Below are 20,444 nucleotides of genomic sequence, written 5' to 3'. Positions count from 1 at the left end.
TAGCATGAGACAGCAATTCATTAATTTATTACTAAATAGCCACTCACAAAAATAAATAAATAAAAAGCACAAAAAACCCTTTATACTTGTGAAATGAGTTGATATTTCATATACAAAATAATTTCCACATAACTCCATATAATTTTATTTTATATAGAAATAGGTCATTATTACAACAGCTGTACAATACACTACTTTTTATTTTATAATTACATAAAATCTTTCTTAGAAACATAAAACATACAAAAAAGCAAAAAGTGCATTTTTTAAAGGAAAATTCAAATGTTATCATGAAAAAGATATGTGATAATTTGCAGCATCCCTAGTCATTGGGCCAAAACACAGTGCATATTTTTCAGATACTTGTTGCTATGACCAGTTGTAAGTGGGCTGTTCATATTGCAGAAAGACCCACTTTATATTAGCAAAGAGTCTACTAGAATTCTGGAACAATACAGCTGCATGATTGTGCTTATATTTTTAGTTCTCCTTCGCAGTCACAATTCACAGAGTAAACAGGAAACAGTCCAGTGTTTTTTGTTTTTAATCAAAAATTGCTGGTAGGGTAAACTGCTTTAATACCTTTAGGTTATAAATCAAGGGGTATAGATTGTGTAGCATTTTTAACTGTGACTGGGCTTTCTGTTTAATTGGATGTACCAGTCTGGCCACCAGAATAACAAAACAAATCTCTCTTTATAGAAAGTGCCTAGGTTATATCTTCTGTGCAGTTGTGCAAAACAACGATAATAATCATAATAAAAATAATCTCTTGTTCTCTGCTCTATACATTTTTGTTCCATTGCTTTTCTTCACAAAAGATGAACTGAAACAGTGTAGGCCAAGTACCTCATGTGTCTGTCCACAATCTTTAGGAATCAGAGTGCTCTCAGAATGATGTACCAACAAGAATGTTCTCCTGCCGCACAGCAATCAGTGATGGAGTTTGCACAGGATAGTATTCGTATTTATTTTCACTCAGCCTGATGATACATAATATTGTCATGAAACAGTGCAAACTGAATCCAACTCCTTTTCTGTTGCATTGTCTGCTGCAGTCCGCACTCTGTGGTTTGCTACTGCCATGGAGCTTTGAAATGAATGCATGTGCAAAAGTCAAAATTGTAGGTTCAGTCATTTCTTCTCTCCTGCCCCACAGGTCTATGGGTTATAGCTAATCGTGCATTGATTTTGCTGGTGTGGGACTCTATCATAGTGGCTGTGGTAGATTTGATGATTCTGACAAGCTACTGGTTCTTCTTGAAGCAAGTGGCAGTGGCTGCTGCTGTGTATGATGGTATCCTATATTTCCTTGCTGCTGTGAGTAGGACGGCAGGAGCAAAGGATCGGGTTGCTCACTGTGTAAAGGACTTGGTGTCTGCACCTACAGATAAAAGAAAATTCATTTGTGTGATTTGATACAAAAGTTCTTGTTTCTTAATGTGAAAGGTATTTTAGGAAATTATTAGTTTGCAGCCTTATTCTTAGGCTAAATATTTCATAGACTGTGTCCTGGTATTGGTTAGCTTAGGTAATAGGGCCTGATCCTGCACCATTGAAGTCAATGGGAGTTCTAAAATTGACTTTAATGGGAATAGGATCTGTCCAATAGCACAGAAGTGGCTTTTCCATCAGTTTCAGTCTACAAGATTTTAATCCCAAGATTTTTGAAATCAATGGAATTTTGCTATTGACTTCAGGGGGGAGCGATAGCTTGGTGGTTTGAGCATTGGCCTGCTAAACCTAGAGTTGTGAGTTCAATTCTCAAGGGGGCCACTTAGGGATCTAGAGCAGAAAAAAACAGTACTTGGTCCTGCTAGTGAAGGCAGGGGGCTGGACTCAATGACCTTTGAGGGTCCCTTCCAGTTCTATGAGATAGGGTTTGGGATCAGCTTTACAGGCCCAATTCAGATGAAGTTAATAGGAAGACTCCTGTTGACTTCAATATGGGTTGGATTAGTCCCAAAGAATAAATCAATTAGCTGGTTCATATCACCTGTTTTTTTCAGGCTGTATGCTCCTTGCCCCTTGAGGGAGAAATATGGGTTAAAAAAAAGAAGGTTGTTTGTTTGTTTATTTGTTTATTTAAATAGGGATTACTGTGAGAGAAGAGCTATTCAGGGAGTCTTTGTCCAGGGTGAGAAAAAAAGCATAGAGAGCACAGCACAGAAGCTATTAGAGTCCATGAAACAAGATGAAATCCTTTGGAGGGCATATTAGATTTAGAAATTGGCTTTTGGCTTCAATATCTGATCAACCCATTTCCAGTCCAACCCAGCTGCACTTTATACTGGTATATATATTCCTGATATGGGTAGTTCTTTGGTCTGTGATGACTTATTTAATAATAACTATAATACTTTGCTCTTCCATATCATCTTTCAGGATTTGCGAGCCTTTTACAAACACTAATTACCACATAAAACACTCCTGTACTGTAAGTATCCTTAGGCCCATTTTGCAGATGGACAGAAATTAAACAGTTTGCCCAAGTCACACAGAGAGACAACAGCAGAGTTAGGAATAGAACTCCGGAATTCTGATACCTAGCCCCAGTCTAATCATTATAAAATGTCCTGTTCCTCACCACTGTTGAAGTCCTTTGCCTGATATGCATCTAAAACTATTAAATAAAGTGAACTGATGTTTCATATACAGTTATTTCCAGGGTTGCACTCAACTCAGTCGAAGTTGTAGCTTCAACACAACTATAGTAGCTGGATTCTGTTTTGGCTTAGCACATCAGCAACAGCACTATCACCTGAGTTCCACCTTCAGAAACTTTAATGCCAAATGTGATGATGTAAAAGATAGTAAAAAAAACCCACCTGGATTTTCAGATCTCATTTCAAATTTGTGGTACTGGCAGTTAGAAAAAGCACAGTTAGAAAAATCATCTTTTGACTTGTAAACTGAGGAAATTTAATACAGAAGCAATGAGACACTAAAGTTTAACCCCATGATGACAATTTTCTGACTGACTGTGACTGTGATTTAAGTACATTTGGGTTTGCCATATTAATTTTCCAATTTACAGTATTGGTATTTTTTTTTAATATATTTTGACTTAGCTTAATGCTTAATTGGTGTGTTTGAAAGGTTCACATAACATTTCAGGTCCTTATTTAATTTCTATGATATTTGCAAAATTTAACATCTTTAGTATGGAAATCTATGTAGCACATGCCCAGTCATGTTCCCAATGAAGTTTATGGCAAAACTTCCACTGACTTTGGTGAGAGCATGATCAGACCCCATTTGTTCTGCCATCTAAAGATCATAAGTTCTTTACTGCTTTGCATATTATTGCACAGATACAAAGTGTTTATTATCCTTTCTGTTCTAGCCCACCTGAAGGTAGCAATGCTGCTGCTGTTGCTGGAGTTGCATAGGTTGCAGAGATGATGTCTGAGAAGGCTGTGATGCAGAAAACCGTGGATGTAACACTGCCTGTCCCATCAGCACTATAGGTGAACTGCTGCTGGAAGTTTGCAGTTCCAGACTTTGAAACAATTGTTGGTTTTGAGAATATCTATTTAAAAAAAATCAAGAATAAACTGTTGAAAAATCAGATGTGATGTCAGGGTACTAGGGCTAAAATCCTTATCCTTAAAATAGTGTCACTGGACCCTTAATGATAGGGACCTCAATTTCAAACTCATCTGAAAGACAGCACCTCTATCTGCACGTTTCCCCGAACAATATGTTGAGGAACTGGTTAATTACTGACTCAGAGGGAAGAATGCCAGCTAATGAATTATCAGCCTAAAATCCTGCATCTTCTTAGGTTTCCTGAAACATCTCCTATTAACATAGGGTTCAGTTGTGAGCCACTTTACAGGATTAGGCCTGGCACAGATTATAAATTCTCCAGAACAAGGTCGGGGGAGGGAATGGGAAAGGGAAAGGAGGAAGACCAGGAACAAGATTGTGAATGAGAAATTGAGCACAACTATGTTTTCTCCTTTGGTTTGGAAGGAATGAAAATTAATTTGGTTCATTTAGCAGCTTCTCATGTAGCACCGAGATGCTGGGCACCTAGTTCTTCTCTCACTTGCACTTGGGTAAATCAGGAGAAACTTCACTGATATCAGTGGAGTAAATCAGGGCTGGTGTAACCACTAGGAGAATTAGGCGGCTGCCTAGGGCGCCAAGATTTGGGGGTGCCAAAAAGCGGTGCCCCCCAATTTTTTTTTACACTATTGCTCCTGGCGGGGGGACGGGCTGCTTGCAGCTGTGTTAGCACCTACCTCTGCGGGCATCCTCTGCAACCGCGGGCCCTGCCGCCGCGCCCCACATCACTGCCTGCCCGCGCCTCCCCTGCCAGCCCGGAGCTGCCTCCTCCCCAAGCCCCCAGGCTGCCTTTGCAGGCTCAGTATTCGAAATAAATTGCCCTGAGTTTCAGAAATACTGAGAACCCCAGAGTTCCCACAGACATTGGGAGAACCGCAGGTGCTCAGCATCTCTGAAAATCAGGCCCAGAATGACACTGATGCCTCTGCCCTGGGCCAGAGCTCTCTGAGTAAGGGGCTTCAGCAGCAATTGGCGTGGGGCAGAGTAAAGCAACCAGGACGGTCAAGACGGAGGCTAGAACTCTGTCCTCGCCTCACGCCTGTGGGGAAGACAGGCCTTCAGACACCCCCTCCCACCTGCACTGCACTATCCAGCCCAGGAGCAAGGAACCATTTCACACCTTAGCGCTGGGGGGAGCTGAAGCCCAGAACGGGGAAGTAAGTTGCCTGAAGTCATCCAGTGAGTTGGTGCCAGGGTGGAAAATAGAAGACAGATCCCGACTCCCAGCTCTGTGCTCTGATCCCCAAAACAGCCCTTTCCAGATCCATGAGGGGTGGTGGGGAGGCAGGAGGGACTCTAGCCACATGCAGGAGACCCAAGGCCATTTATTTTCATTAAATATGTAGACTAAATAATGAAATTAATAAATTTTCAAGCCGAACATGTATTAATTCTAATGAACAATGCCACATTATGCAGCATTCATTTGTGAAAGTTTATAATAAGCGATGCTCCAGGGGGAGGAGAACGGGAGGGCGGGCACAAGGTGGAAGTTTCGCCTAGGGCGCAAAATATCCTTGCACCGGCCCTGGTGGAGTAACACTGATGTCAGACTAGAGTGAGAGGAGAATCAGGCCCTAGCAATTCAAGGTGGGTCAGTACTGACGCTGAGCTCAGATATTTAGTATATTTCCTCGTACTCATTTTGGTGGATCAGAAACTCAGCATTGGGACAAGTACTAAATGTGAGAGAGAGAAACAAAGAAAGGTTCCCTATTCTTGGCTTGCTGAAATCCCACTAACACATTCTGTTTCTCACAATAGTAATTTTAGACACTGAACCAACCAGAAAGGGTAAGATTAACCCTAGAAGCCTCGTACTCAAAGAGAATCAGAACTGATGTTTACTAGTACTGGAAGATCTCATTATAAAAGGCCATGCTCTCTCAAAAGTCACTTCAGTGCTTTATTTTTCACAAGTAACATACTTAGCCTGGCGTCCAGCCACACTGATATCTGAAGCGAGTCTTGAATTACAGGAGCCAGGCATCATTGGCTGAATAGGCTGGCTGAGCAACAGTCTTGCACATGGGAAAGAGAAGAACTAAGTTACTGCATGAACATGTATTCCAACTCACAATCTAGTTCTCGGTAATCTATTGATTTTTAACCCATTTTTTCTTTCAAGGCATACGTATTTTCATTTTAGTGCTGTGATTTTCAATGTTTTTTCATTTGAGGACCCCCTACAAAGTTTTGAATGGCGGTGTGGACCCCTTTGGAAATCTTGGACTTAGTCTGCGGACCCCCAGGGGTCTGCAGACCTCAGGTTCTAGTGCCTTTCACTCCACAACTTTGTTAACATACCTCACCCTCCTTAGTGTTCAGAATCCTCATCTATCATGTAGTAAAATGATAAATGGACAGCTTTTTTGTCAGGGCAGAATTGATTAATTTATTAAAAATCATTTACCTCAGTTGTCGGTCCTGGCTGAAATCTGGACTAGCATGACACTGGTTGCTATCCTGTGCTATAGCAGCAGATGGAGCCATGTTCACAGCCTGTGGGAGCACAGCAGAATTGGTAAATTGTGAAGCTAGGCTGCTGGATGAGTGACTGGTGTTCTGCATTACTTGTGCACTTCTCATTGATTTCTGATTCTAAACTACAATTTTTAAAACACACACACACACTCTCTCTAACTATAGATTTTTATTATGGCAGGGAATATATGAGCAAAACCTATGGTGTGTTATAGGAGGTACCCTTGTTATATACTCTGATTGGACTTCAGAATAGAAAGGGCTATTTGGGCAGAAGAAGTGAATGACTGACATGTCCTGATCTGGTACATTACAGTTGTTTTCCTGGAAGTCTGGGGGCAAACTGGGGTCTGAGAACAACTGCACAGAGTGATGACAGGAAAGACAGTGAAAGTAGACAAGGAAAGGTAAAAAGAACAGGAGTACTTGAGGCACCTTAGAGACTAACAAATTTATTTGGGCATAAGCTAGTCTCTAAGGTGCCACAAGTACTCCTGTTCTTTTAGCGGATACAGACTAACACGGCTGCTACTCTGAAACCTGTCAAAGGAAAGGTAAGTCATTCCTGACCAGTTTTTGGAGAAAGACTTAAAAATCACATACGGTGATCATGTGACACAAGCATAACCTTAATTATTACATGATGAGGTGTGCCCTGTGTGTGTGTGTGTACACAGGCAGGTGCTATCGCAGTACAAATAATACATTTTAAAAGTCTGTAATACGTTATTTATTACCCTCACATATGCACCACAACTATTTCACCATGTTTTATTTTATAGACTTTTCAGAGTATTTGACTCTGAAACCAGAGTACTCTGAAAGCAAAGCAGGCCCTGTAATTCTAAGAACCAGTTCTGGAAACACAGAAACCCCCAAGACAACACCAAAGCAAAATTAGAAGGGATCACTATTGTCATTTAAGCCCTGTGATGGAAATAAATCTTACTATGTAGAAAAGGATTTTTTTCAGGGTGGATTTGCTTTATATCAAATTGATTTAAATCACTAGTCAGGAAGACTCAATTTAATCATAGATTTCTACATAAAAGTGCATTCTTGTTAGTTGTTATAACCGTAATACATATTCTTCACAACTCAGAGATAGATGTAGGTTTCATTTTTAGAAGATACACACTATACATTTTTAAAGTGATTTATTTTGAAAACTTTTCAGATTAGTTTTACAGCTACATCAGAAAATGAATGATTGTTTGGTTATTTCATTTACCAAAGGTAATTGAAGCAGATATTTATGAAGTCATTGGGAGGTGAAATATCTCCAATTCAAGAGGTTAATCATTAATATTTGGAGGATTTTCTTGCCATGCTGTATTAGGAGGAGAACATCACCAGACAGACATGTAAATTGTTTTATTTAACTAAAACAACAACTTTATGTATTCTGGATTTTTTTCTTCAATGGCAAACATATACTATTTTAACAAAATAAGCATGTGAATTTTTGAATTTAGTTAAACATTCAAGATTTTTAAAATCAGGGTTTTTTTTTGTTAAAATTGTTTTTAACTAAAATAGTTAAATGAAATATATATTTTTTTAAACAAAAATTAAATCGACTGTCAGCCAGGTCAACACGAGAAACTTAAAATATTGGCTTTTGCAGCTAACTCAGTCGTCTTCACCTTCATTTTCCTGTTTGTTTATAATCTGGAAAAGTAAAACAAGGTTTCCTGCTTTTTCAGATCCCAAATGATTTCTCAGTTTGGAATGCATTAGTCCAAAGGAAGAAAATATTCTTGCTACACTGGCAGAAGAAGCTACTGCTGTTAAAAGTGAGATTATCACTTCAACAGTCTCTGAATCCAAGTGCTTAAGTGACTTCCACCAGTTCACTGGTGTGACTTTCTTTAAAACATCATCAGCAAACGTATTTCTTGAATGGTTCACCCTTAGCTCTGAAGTTTATTATGGTTGGCATTATGGAGGGACGATTGCTGGATGTCCACGTCATAGCCAGCTCCTCTTCTTCAGCACTTAAGGTTTGACACTGGTCCCGAGTATTGAGAATATTTGCAAGAAAATGAGCTGGAGATAGTGCTTGTCCCATTCATTTTTTTAATGCTTGTAATTTAACTCTGTCATTGCATATTTCTCTTTTTAAGATCTCACTCGGTTCCTTCCAAATTTCAACAGCATCAGCAGTAAAACAGCTATTTCCCTGCATTTTGTTCAAGGCTACAGAAATAGGCTTCAAGGTACTCAGCACGTGTTCAACATTTCTCTTAAGCCCAATGTTGACAACTTTGGCTGTTGCAGTGCCATGCATTTTTTCACAATTTTGTTCACAAACTGTCATCAGATTAGGCCAGTTCTTGATATAGTGCTCAAAACAGTCCACTACTGAGTTCCATTGCACATCTTGTGGGAGAGTTAGGTTGGTTCCTCCCACTTTTTTCAGAGCAGCTGCTGCAAAGTGGTTGTTACGGAAGTATTTTGCAGTTTCAACAACATTAGCCTTAGGAACACTGAAGTCTTTGGCTAGGAGGTGCATCAAATGAGCACTGCAACTGTATGTTATTAGCTTGGGACTCCCTTCTAAATTTCTTCTCATCTTGGATACATTTGCAGCATCGTCTGTGACCAAGCTGCGTACTAGACATTTGAATTTTTTTTCCACAGTTTGTTATAGCTTTTACTTCTACTTCTTGTAAGTATTCTGCTGCTGTGCATTTCCTGATGTATCAATTGTTTCTGTATCGACATTCCCTTCTTCTGTTGTCACACAAGCACATACAGCAGGATCACTGTGGACATTGCTCCACGCATCAAGACTCAGGTTAACAATTTTACCCTCTAGATCTTCTGCACATTGCTCAATTTCTCTTTCATACACTTTATCCAGCAATTTGCCTGCGACATCTGCTCTGTTGGGTGGACTGTATCCTGGTCTTAATAACTGAACCATGTTAATGAAGTGTGGGTTCTCAATCATACGGAAAGGAGAGTTTGTTGCATAAACAAACTGGGCAATTTTTTCATCAATTACCTCTTTTTGTAATCTGCTGGTTCTTATCACAAACTTATCTATGGTTGTTTCTGGATGATGGAGATTTTTTCTTCTTTTTGCTACAGGTGATATACTGTGGCTATGTGACATACATGATGTGACTGAAATACTATCATTGGCAGATAAGTCTGAAACTATAGAAAATGATGGTGATCTTGAAGGTGGATAGTCTTCAGAATCCTGTACGTTGAGGATGGATTCTCCTAAACAAAATAAGACAATGCAGTTATTTAATTATTATTACCATACTGCTCATTTAGTACCACTCATTACATTCACTGACACTCAGTACAACTTTAAAGGTTGAATTGTAAAAAGAAGATCTGCCTATTTCAGCTATTTATTTTTTATCACAACTGCATCTAAAATAGTACCATAGAGTAACAACTATATTTTTTGCTCAAACATGAGAATGCAAGAATAGTCCAGAAGGAAGACAGTCAGCCCTTAAGAGAGAAGTATGAAATAAAAAAGTTTACCAACCTAAAGATCCTGCATGTTCAGATATGTTCCTTTCATCATCTTCAATGCAGCTTCCTCCTGAGAAGGAACACTTCTCATGATGTTGTTTCATTCGGGCAACCAGGCCTTGCATTTCTTTGTTGCACTGTTTGCATTTTGCATGCATGCCTGTCTTACTCACAGGTAGAGGAATTTCATTAAAATATTCCCAAACTGGGTCTCTTTTATGGCCTGCTGCCATTATAGGTTTTCCCTTCTAGTGAGAGAATGGTATGGTAGATCTCAAATCAATGAAGGCTACACTCAGAAAGACCTCAAGACTTCTGGAATATGCTGCTCAAACAGTTCACTTTTGTTTCTACTGCCTGTCCCTCCCTTCTCACATTTATCTCCAGACTTCTTCTCCTTGTCCAGATCTATTCCGCCCCCAACAAACTTCTATTCATTGAACCTTTTGAAACTTTGCACTTTTAGAGAGAGGTAAGGGATTGACTCTGTGTACACAAATTTGAGAGGGACAATAGGCTTCAGGTCTGTTATTTCTCATCTCTATATATTATTTATTTATTTATGTAAAAACATTTTTGCTGTTAACAAGCATGTTATCTCTGGAGACACAAATCCAGTTTGAGAACTGCAAAACTAAGCATCTCTGATGGTATCTTCTAGACTGAGCACTGAGTCCCATTGGGTAGATAGAAAGATTAACCTAAACAATCTATACAGAGGCCCCTGGAACCCCATAAGATTGGGTCCCTAATCCATGAACTATTGAAACTCATTTACAAAACTTTTCTTAAACATTACATGAATATATTGTCTCATACTACAGAATTAGAATTTATAATCCCTATTCCACGATGAGATACCTTTGAGCTATAATGTATCTTAATTAAAACTATCTTTAGAAACATTGTTTCCTCAAAAATAATTTTATCAAAAAATTCCGATTATCCACCCTGATTTTTTTTATTATTATAAACCATGGGAGCATTTTAATAGACTTGTTTAACACAAGGGCACAGGAGGTTAAGAGGTACCACTGCGTGATTTGAAGGTACAGTTGTAAATGTGTTCACCGAACAGCAGTAAGTGAACAGAAATAGGGGTGTGTGCTGGGATCATGCTGAAGAAGGAACAATGGAAATGCAGAGAAAGCTCTGCAATAAGGCAGAAAGATAACTATGCTGAGCATACTCGCAGAATCACAGCTCTCAATTGCTACTAGTTAAGAGTTTAATTTTATTTCTCTGGGCAGGAGTCTGTTGCTCTTGTAAGATGGTGTTCTCAGTTCAGTTCCTTATGGGCAAGCCCCACACATCAACAATACACCATCATAACTAGCCATAAATAGGCTGTGTTGATGGTCTCAGGCCACGACTGACTGGGTGTGTCAGCGAACTAGCCACCAGGACAAGGTTAAAGCACTTTTTTGGTGCTGGAAAGGTTGCCTTGCTGTTGCAGATACTGCCAGTCTCCGTGGTTGTCAACCTGTCACCTTTCATGAACAATAAAAGAAAAATAGGTCTCCACACACGCCCCTGTTCAGTTTTAAAGCAGAAACAAGCTGGCTGCATAATGCTCCTGGTTCAGATCTTTAAAAAAAACAGGTCTTAAAGTAAAGGAGAAAGCTATGGGGAGAAGCTTTTGTTTAGAAGGAAATATAAAAAAGGCCACACGTTTCTATTTACAATACTGATGTCGTTATCTGTGATCATTCAGTAATGACTTCAGTGGCTTGTATCCATATTCATTTCTTTGTAGTGAAATAATATGTTTACCTGGCTTGATACCACATTTGCTTCTCTTAATATTTGCTGGTTTGCTGGTTGGGAAGATGCAATTTGCCCGTGAAGTTGAGGACTGGGGATAAGCTGCTGCTGAGAAATGACCCTTGACCTCTGCTGTAGCTGCTGAGGATCTGGCTGCTGTATGTTGCTAAAGCTCAGGGACACTGTTGGCTGCTGTAAAAACATCTGGAAAAAAGAAGAACTTTTTTTTTCTTTTTCTCTGAAATAAGCTCTCATATCCTAAAAGGAAGATCATAATATTTCTAAATTAATTAACATTGTGCTATAGTTGTGTATCATATGCCCTTTTTAGAATATACATTGTGCAATCTTTTTTTTTTTTTAAGTATATTCACTGTTCATGAATGGTGCCCGAAGGCTGAAGTCCTCTCTCCACACAGCAAAGCACAAAACTGTAGCAGCAGTTCAATGGGCATTAACTCTGTTCTGGAGGGACCACCTGTGGGGATAGGAGATTAATTCTGTGCCCATTCAATCCTTGGCCTCTCTTTTTAGCAAAGAAAGCTGAGTCTGTGTCACGTTATTTATTTGAACTGGGACCGTATAGAACATGGTTGCAACCAAGGTCCTATAGTGGCACCAAATCTTGTATAAAGGGGGTCAAATGAGGTGTCTAAGACAAGGTTATGGTTTGCTGGTTATGATTATGTTGTCTATATGTGTGTATCAATTTTGTAGTTGAAGTTAGGAATATCGGCTGTATACGGTCTGTATTTCAAACTTATGCTATGCTTCTGGGAGACATCCCAGACAAGTTGGTGTTAGCTCTGCCTAGCCTGCTTGATGGCCCATTAAGGACCATCAGCTATACAATTGACCCATTGAGAGAAGACAAATACGCCTTGCAACTCAGCAAAGTATGCAGGGACTGGCCCATGTGACTTCAGACTCCATTTTGCTGTAATTTTCCGCAATAAGGACAAAGAGGTGTTCTTACACCTGGAAAGGACTATAAAAGGCTGATGCCTCTCCTCCATCTTGTCTTCAATCCTGCTTCTTACCTCTGGAGGGACTTTGCTACAAACTTACGCTCTACACAAAGGACTGAATGACCCATCCCAGCTGGGGATGTATTCCAGAGACTTGATTTGAACCTACAGTTTCTTCTATCACTGCTACGAGCCTGAACCAAGAACTTTGCCATTACTGTATGTAACTGATTCCATTTAATCAATTCTAACTCTCATCTATATTTTTTCCTTTTATGAATAAACCTTTAGATTTTAGATTTTAAAGGATTGGCAACAGCGTGATTTGTGGGTAAGGTCTGATTTGTATATTGACCTGGGTCTGGGGCTCGGTCCTTTGGGATCAAGAGAACCTTTTCTCTTTTACTGGGGTGTGGGTTTTCATAACCATTTGTCCCCATAACGAGTGGCACTGGTGGTGATACTGGGAAACTGGAGTGTCTAAGGGAATTGCTTGTGTGACTTGTGGTTAGTCAGTGGGGTGAGACCAAAGTCCTCTTTGTCTGGCTGGTTGGTTTACCTTAGAGGTGGAAAAACCCCAGCCTTGGGCTGTAACTGCCCTGTTTAAGTAGTTTGTCCTGAATTGACACTCAAGTTGGATCCTGCCAGAACTGCATCGTTACAGGCTGCCTTCAAATTTGTCTCCGATAGTTCAACACCATAAAGGAGTGTCTGGCTGAGTCTTTTTAATGATGTCACAGCCAGGCACAAGCTCCCAATGTTGCATGGCTTATCCCTTGTCCCTGAAAAGCTATGTACGGCTATGTCTACTCTATGGAGCCTATGTCGGCATAGGTATGCTGGCATAGCTCCCTAGTGTGGACACAGCCTACACCAGGGGTTCTCAAACTCCATTGCACTACAACCCTTTTCTGACAACAAAAGTTTAATTACACGACCCCAGGAGGGGGACTGAAGCCTGAACCTGTCCCAGGCAGGTGGGAGTGGGCAAAGCCAAAGCCCAAGGACTTCAGCCCCAGGTGAAGGGCCTGTAACCTGAGCCCTGCAGCCCAAGGTTGAAGCCTTTGGGCTTTGGCTCCGGGCGGTGAGGCTTGGGCTTCGCCTTCAGCCCCAGGCCCCAGCAAGTCTAATGCCAGCCCCACTTTGGGGTCCCGACCCACAGTTTGAGAACCGCTGGCCTACACTAATAGAAAGAAACATCCCCCGCCCCCACAACGATATCAGTTACATCAACAGCAGCGCTCTTCCCTCAACATAGCTGCATTTACACTGGGGAGTAGGTCAGCGTAGCTATGCGGGTCAGGGGTGTAGTTTGTTCATGCCCCTGACCAGCAGAGCTATACCAACGTAACTTTTAAGTGTAGACCAAGCCTTAATAAACTGGTGAGCACTATACTTCGGTCTAACTTCCAGTCAGATAACTATCTCCTGGTGTTACGCCTAGTCAGGTCATGAGGGGCACTTAAAATATTATGACAAAAAGCTAACAGAGCACCTGTTATCTACTCAGTGCTTCTGTAAACAATTCGACACTACTTATTTTACTGCAAAGTGATGCAGTCTTAAAAGTTGCAGTTTCTTTTGTTTTTCTAGGGGCTATTTCTATTGTTACGGTAATGCAGAAAAAAAAAGCCATCGTTTTAAACAGTATCTTATTAATGTTGCAAGTTGTCTTTGTAGTGTTTAAAACCTAGTCAGAGATCGACATGCCACATCAGAGGCTGCAGACATTCTTCGGTCCGATTCTGATTTCACACCAGTTTTACACTTACGTAAAACTATTAATTTCAAGGAGTTACTCATGATTTACCTTGGTTTAGGTAAAATCAGAATCACGATTCCTTATTAGCCTCATGCCTTACAACACATCTGAGGTATGTCTAGTAATGTACACTTTGTATTACCAATTCCCTAAACTGTCACATCCCTTACACTTCCTTTTTGGAAAGACAACACACATTTCTTCAACAGAGCTGACATGGTAAATTGTGTTTCCTTTGTGTAAGTATGTTTTGGTGCATCATATAAGTACGTATTTACCTAATTTTTAAAATACATATGACTTGTTCATTAAATTATGTTAGTTTAAAAATGTCTATATTATTTTTATTGAAACAAAGATCCACTCCCAACCTGACCTCTTTTATGCCAAGTTTTAGCTCAGATAAAAAGTTACAGTCAAATTAAAAACCTCTAAATTAAAAGCAAGAAGCAATTAATGGAAATGTTGATAGACCGTAAAGTAACGGTCCTAGTGGCAGTTTTTCTATAGGCCGATGACACCTTCAAAAAAGTTTGTATTAAATACATAGGTCACATAATGGAGTTGTGACTGCTCACAGGAGGTCTGAATTAAGCTTATAGTGTTTTATTTTTTGAAACATAGCTCATTAAAAGATGCTAAATGAATCTGGGGTTCTTAATCATCAGTCCAAAGGGCTTCACTAAAGAGAGGATCAGAGGTGCAGTGGATATTTCAATTTGCTAGTTAAACTTAAAAACAAGAAAACATTACATACTTGGTACAACATTTACCAGTAATTTTTTTCACAAAATATTTAATTTATGGTAGTCCTATCTGGGTTCCTTTTAAATACAGTGATACCACAGCATAAAATAACTACTACAATCTCACAAAGTAGAAAGAAACACTCCTCAGACTGAGCATATCCAAATAGATAAACTAGCAACGCCATCTCTGAACTGCATATAATGACATGTCTCAGGACTGTTTTGCAGAGTGCGAGGTCAGGAGAAGCATCTTACAAATCTTTCTTAATTGGCCACCTTGTTAGCATTCTCAACCAATTAGCCAAGGAGCGAATGGACATGGAAGCACAGCTGCCCTCTCATTCCTAGAGGGATTTCCTCCACCTCATGGCTGAATCACATTGGCAAGGCAATATGAGAAAGCTTGAACTGCCACTGTTCAACTCTTGCTGTTCTGTAGAAATCCAGAAGTTTTTAACCCTCCAGGCAGGACCGCCCAGAGGATTCAGGGGGCCTGGGGCAAAGCAATTTTGGGGGCCCCCTCCATAAAAAAAAGTCGCAATACTATAGAATACTATATTCTCGTGGGGGCTCCTGCGGCCTCCTCCCTGGGCGGCCCTGGGAAAAATAAACATTTAAAAACCTTAACCATCTCAGCACAAACCCTGTTTTGAGAAAACTTATTTTCAAGTCACCTTTACAAGATATCACTGGTTCTCAGCATCAGCTAGTGCTAAAAGGCACTAAAGCTCATTAAAAGGTTTGAACAAATATTTTCGGTCCAAACTTTTTTTGGATTGAAAACTAGGGGGTTTTAAAAAGCAGAAAAAAATCATGGATAATGTCTGCTTTCCTTCAAAATTTGTTGTGGTTTTTTTTAATTGAAAAGCTGAAATTAGTCTGCCAAAACCTGAACATGGTTTGAGGTTTCAGAAGTGTGTGGCCAAATATTTGCTGCTTGCTGTGTTTGATTGTTTAAAGAAACAATAAAAAAATTCTGCTTAAAAAAAATCCAAAACTTTTGAACCAAACGCCTGAGCCCATCCAGTCAGAGATTTTTCCAGGTTTCTGATACTCTGCTGGCTTCCTTGACTCATGTCTGTCTCCATAACTTTGGGTTCATTTAGGTTAGAACATAAGAATGGCCATACTGGGTCAGACCAAAGGTCCATCCAGCCCAGTACCCTGTCTACCAACAGTGGCCAATGCCAAGTGCCCCAGAGGGAGTGAACCTAACAGGTAATGATCAAGTGATCTCTCTCCTGCCATCCATCTCCACCCTCTGACAAACAGAGGCTAGGGACACCATTCCTTACCCATCCTGGCTAATAACCATTAATGGACTTAACCTCCATGAATTTATCTGTTTCCTAGAGACTAGCTCCCTGGAGTCCCTCACAAACTGGAGAAGGTTACTGTGGATTTGTCTTTAGTATAGACTATGTACATACTCCACGAACTGAGCATTTGAGCTTCTTCCAGAATCTGGGATGAGCCTATGTTGTGAAAACTGAAATGCTCAAAATAGCACATGCATGTGAATGGACACAGGGTGCTAAAATTAAATTAACCCAGGGGTTCTCAAACTGGGGTTTGGGACCCCTCAGGGGGTCACGAGGTTATTACTGGGGGTCGCAAGCTGTCAGTCTCCACCTCAAATCCTGCTTTGCCACCAGCATTTATAATAGTGTTAAATATATAAAAAAAAGTGTTTTTAATTTATAAGGGGGGGTCGCACTCAGAGTTTGCTATTGTGATAGACCCAGACCAGTTGGGAACAGCAGAGTAGCAGAAGGGAGATATACTGGCCACTGGATAAGTAGTTTTCTGTTCCCTGAGCGACCAGAGCAGGGGCTGCTCCAGGCTAATAGACCACCTGACTCCAATTAACCTGCTAAGAGTCAGGTGAGGCAGTTAAGCACCTGACTCTAATTAAGGCCCCCTCTGATGCTATAAAAGGGCTCACTCCAGCCAAGCCAGGGGAGAGGAAGTGTGTGTGAGTGAGAAGAACTGGGAGCAAGAGGTGTGCAAGAAGCTAAGAGTGAGTAGGTGTACTGCTGGAGGACTGAGAAGTACAAGCATTATCAGACATCAGGAGGAAGGTCCAGTGGTGAGGACAAAGGAGGTGTTGGAAGGAGGCCATGGGGAAGTAGCCCAGGGAGTTGTAGGTGTTGTGCAACTGTACCAGGAGACACTCTAAACAGCTGCAGTCCACAGGACTCTGGGCTGGAACCCAGAGTAGAGGGTGGGCCTGGGTTCCCCCCATACCTCCCAACTTCTGATCAAACACAGGAGGAATTGATCTGGACTATAGCTTCTACCAGAGGGGAAGGTCTCTGGACTGTTTCCTGACCCACAGGGTGAATCTGTGAAGCGAGCAAATCTGCCAATAAGTGCAGGACCCACCAAGGTAGAGGAGGAACTTTGTCACACTATGTGAAAGGGGTCACCAGTACAAAAGTTTGAGAACCACTGACTTAACCCCTTTGGAGTCTTGGGGAATACAGGGGAGGCGGGTCTCACTTGGTAGGGCTGGGAAGGAGGTAGGAGGTGTACCAACCCTCCAACCCTCCCTGTCCCGACTGCCCTGACCCCTATCCACCCCCCTGCAGAGTCCTGACAAACCCCCGGAACGTCCACGATTCCCTGTCCTCTGACCGCCCCCCCCTCCAGCAGCACTGTCCAGGGCCGCTCCTGGGTTACCGCCGCCTCTCGCGGATCCTCAGCGTGTTGCGTCCAGGAGCTGCTCTGGCCCCTGGAGAGCGCTGCAGCAGCGTGGTTCCAGCGGGAACGGAGCTCGCAGCCCCACCCCTTACCACGCAGCTCTGACTCAGTGGGAGGAGCTCAGGCCCCGCTGGAGCCATGCTGCTGCAGTGCTGTCCAGGGCCCCTCCTGATGTGGCGCACTGAGGTGCCGGGGGATGGGGGGAGGCGGGGCCTGGGGCAAATTGCCCTATTTGCCCCCCCTCTGTGCAGCCCTGCCTCCAGGTCTATCAAGCCAGCATCTTTTATCAATACTATCTTTTTGGTAAAATGGATGCTGATGAAAGGCATAGCACTAAGAGCCGAAGATTCATTCACCTTCAAGAGAGACTGGCTTGTACGTTATTTGTGGGTATGGATGTTCTCATTTGTAATTCTAGCATACTGGCCAGATTCAGTCCTTCTGCCTTTCTCTGGATGCACTAGTCATTAACTACACTATTTTTAAATCTGGAGCAGGCACTGCATCCTTTCAGATATCTGAGATTATACTTACTGCTTCTGTACTTTCATTTGTCAGTAAAAGAGACTTAATGGGTTTTTTAACACTTCTGTTCAAGGACCAGAGCCCTCCTGCTAGTTCATCTTTCATCACACTGGGCTCTTGGAAACAGTTACTAATACACAGTACTGGGCTCAACATCTCTCCAATTGGGAGAGTATTACTTGACTGACTTCTGCTCTACAGTTCTGAAGATCCTGTGTACAAAATGAAAATAGGGCTAGTTTCTCCACAGAGCTATCTATTATTCATCCTGAAAAGGAGTGAAAATGGGGAAGGAATGCCAGTGAAACAGCTGAAGGGAGAAAGTGGAGGCTGTATTACAGGCTCCCTTCCTTCCAGGGAGCAGAAGGAAGTCCCTCCATGCTTACATCATGCAGCATGCCTGTGTTCTCTATATGGCATATGCCACTCAAACAGATACAGAAATCTGTGTGATAGTAACTCCCCTCTATTTGCACCCAATTTTATGGGTACAATCAATGATGGACAGAGATAATCGAATTCAAACGTCTCCCTACCAGACCTATGAAGTGCTGCTTCCATTAACAGGGCCTTCAAACCCATGTCCCACCCTGTCCTTAAGTATATGTGGCCTGAAGCCCTTGCAGATCCTACACCTTTACTTGATTTGGGAGTGAGTGAAAGAGACAAGCTTGGGTGAAGGTGCGTATGTAGGGTTTGGCGTGCAGAAGAGTAGAGAAGGGATGTAGGCAGAGGCAGAGCTGTTCAACTTAATATTGAGGACTAGTAGATCTAACCTGAAGCAAAAAGTGAATGGAAGCTAGTGAAATGAAGACATCATCAAAGCAGTGGTGATTTCATTGTCACAGCCTGAACACCCTTTGATGAGAACTGATCATTCTGAAGTCTCACTAGATAAAATGCTCCATTATGGAGTACTAATCTGAAAGACCACCAGCCCTTCCATTTCTTCTTGTGACTGCTGGGACAAGTCCTCCTATACAGACAGCCCTTAGCATGTCTTGATTTTTGTGACTGACAGGCTCCCAGAATGATATCCTGATCCATATGAATTAGTTTGCCCAAGTTCAGATTTCTTTGACTCTGAAAATAAAATGAAAACAGCCCACACTAAGAAATAGTCTGAAAACGATCTGTTTGCCTCTTGTGATGACACTGACATTACTCACCTGTATACTGGAATCCTGGACCAAGCAGAGCTGTTCCTGTATTTTATGGAGCTCTTCCTGCTGCCACCGAATGTTGGCCTGCAGGATCAGAGTTCGCTGCTCCAGCTGTTCCTTGATAGTCTGGAACATGTTAAATTGTGCCGAGAACTTAAAGAGAAAACAAACAACCATGTGTCTTTCTTGTCATTATGGTAGGAATTGTGCTCTGTGCTATTGTATTCTGTACAGGTTTCTTGTTTGCAAAATGTAGTCAATATATATATTTTTATATATGCTAACATCTGGACACCATAGAATCTTCTTTTCTATTTTCCATCTCAGGCATATCTGTTCAAATGATAGAGCTTCATCGATATTACCTGATTACATTGATCTCCTCCTGAAGGGGGTTCTTCGTTCTCTTATTAATCGTCAGATGGTACTTTAGTACTTAAGTGTCACCAAAAAGTCTCAATCAGATGAGGAATTAGTGCAATACTGTGTACCAGCCTATAACACTGAGCAATCACTAAAAGATAGCATCATCCCACAAAAGTAAGTTTAGGAGCACTTTGGGTATGTCTACACTACAAACACTACAGTGGCTATGGCGCAGCAGCTACACTGCTGTTGCATTGTAGTTTAGAAACTTGCTACAGTGACAAAAGGGATTTTTCTATCACTAAAGAATCCGTCCCTGCCCCAAGAGGTGGTAACTAGGTCAATGGAAGAATTCTTCCATCAGCCTAGCCGTATCGACACTGGGGCTTAGGTTGGCTCAACAGTGTCTCTCAGGGGGTGTGAATTTTTCATACCCTTGAGCAACATAGCTAGGTCAACCTAAGTTTTAGATGTAGACCAGGTCTTGGTTTGGAGTGTCATATAGTCTAAATGAGTACACTAATAGTAACAGTTCCCTATTTTTTTCAAGTAGAAATGATGGTGTGATATCAGGTTTTTCTATTGATTTTTTTTTTTTTTTTGGTACCATAATGAGATTTCCAGTTACATTAGTTGTGAACACCTTCTGTATTTATACACGAGTGGTATTTGGAGTTATTTTAATGTTTTTATTATATTACTTTCACACATGACATAAGTTAATAGCTGCCATCAACTCAATAGAGGAGGGCAGTTCTCAATATTATATAAAACAGAGATCACAGTAGTAGGATTCAATAAGAGCGTAAATCATCAAATATTAGTTACATAGTACAATGTGAACTCATTCAATAGTTGCAGAAGATTTTAGCATATGATAACAAAG

General features: G+C 41.2%; 1 protein-coding gene across 3 annotated transcripts in view; it reads right to left on the bottom strand.

The window, feature by feature from the left end:
- NPAS2 (neuronal PAS domain protein 2) overlaps positions 1–20,444 on the bottom strand; it is a 148,015-nt gene continuing 127,571 nt past the window's right edge. The window contains exons 16-21 of one of the 3 annotated variants that reach the window (XM_005283251.5): positions 19,199–19,345; positions 11,332–11,526; positions 5,987–6,075; positions 5,502–5,594; positions 3,352–3,532; positions 1–1,384 (exon numbers count right to left, since the gene is read on the bottom strand). In XM_005283251.5, the coding sequence (XP_005283308.2) occupies positions 1,211–1,384; positions 3,352–3,532; positions 5,502–5,594; positions 5,987–6,075; positions 11,332–11,526; positions 19,199–19,345 (879 nt within the window). In that variant the 3' untranslated portion in view covers positions 1–1,210. Of the gene's footprint in view, positions 1,385–3,351; positions 3,533–5,501; positions 5,595–5,986; positions 6,076–9,086; positions 9,292–11,331; positions 11,527–19,198; positions 19,346–20,444 lie in introns of those variants that run through there. The other 2 variants (XM_005283252.5, XM_065580890.1) reach the window with 2 other exon arrangements.

The sequence above is a fragment of the Chrysemys picta genome, chromosome 1 (genome assembly GCF_011386835.1).
Source record: "Chrysemys picta bellii isolate R12L10 chromosome 1, ASM1138683v2, whole genome shotgun sequence".
Taxonomy (NCBI): Eukaryota; Metazoa; Chordata; order Testudines; family Emydidae; genus Chrysemys; species Chrysemys picta.
Note: the sequence above shows the minus strand (reverse complement) of the source record. Positions and strands in the feature narration are given on the sequence as shown.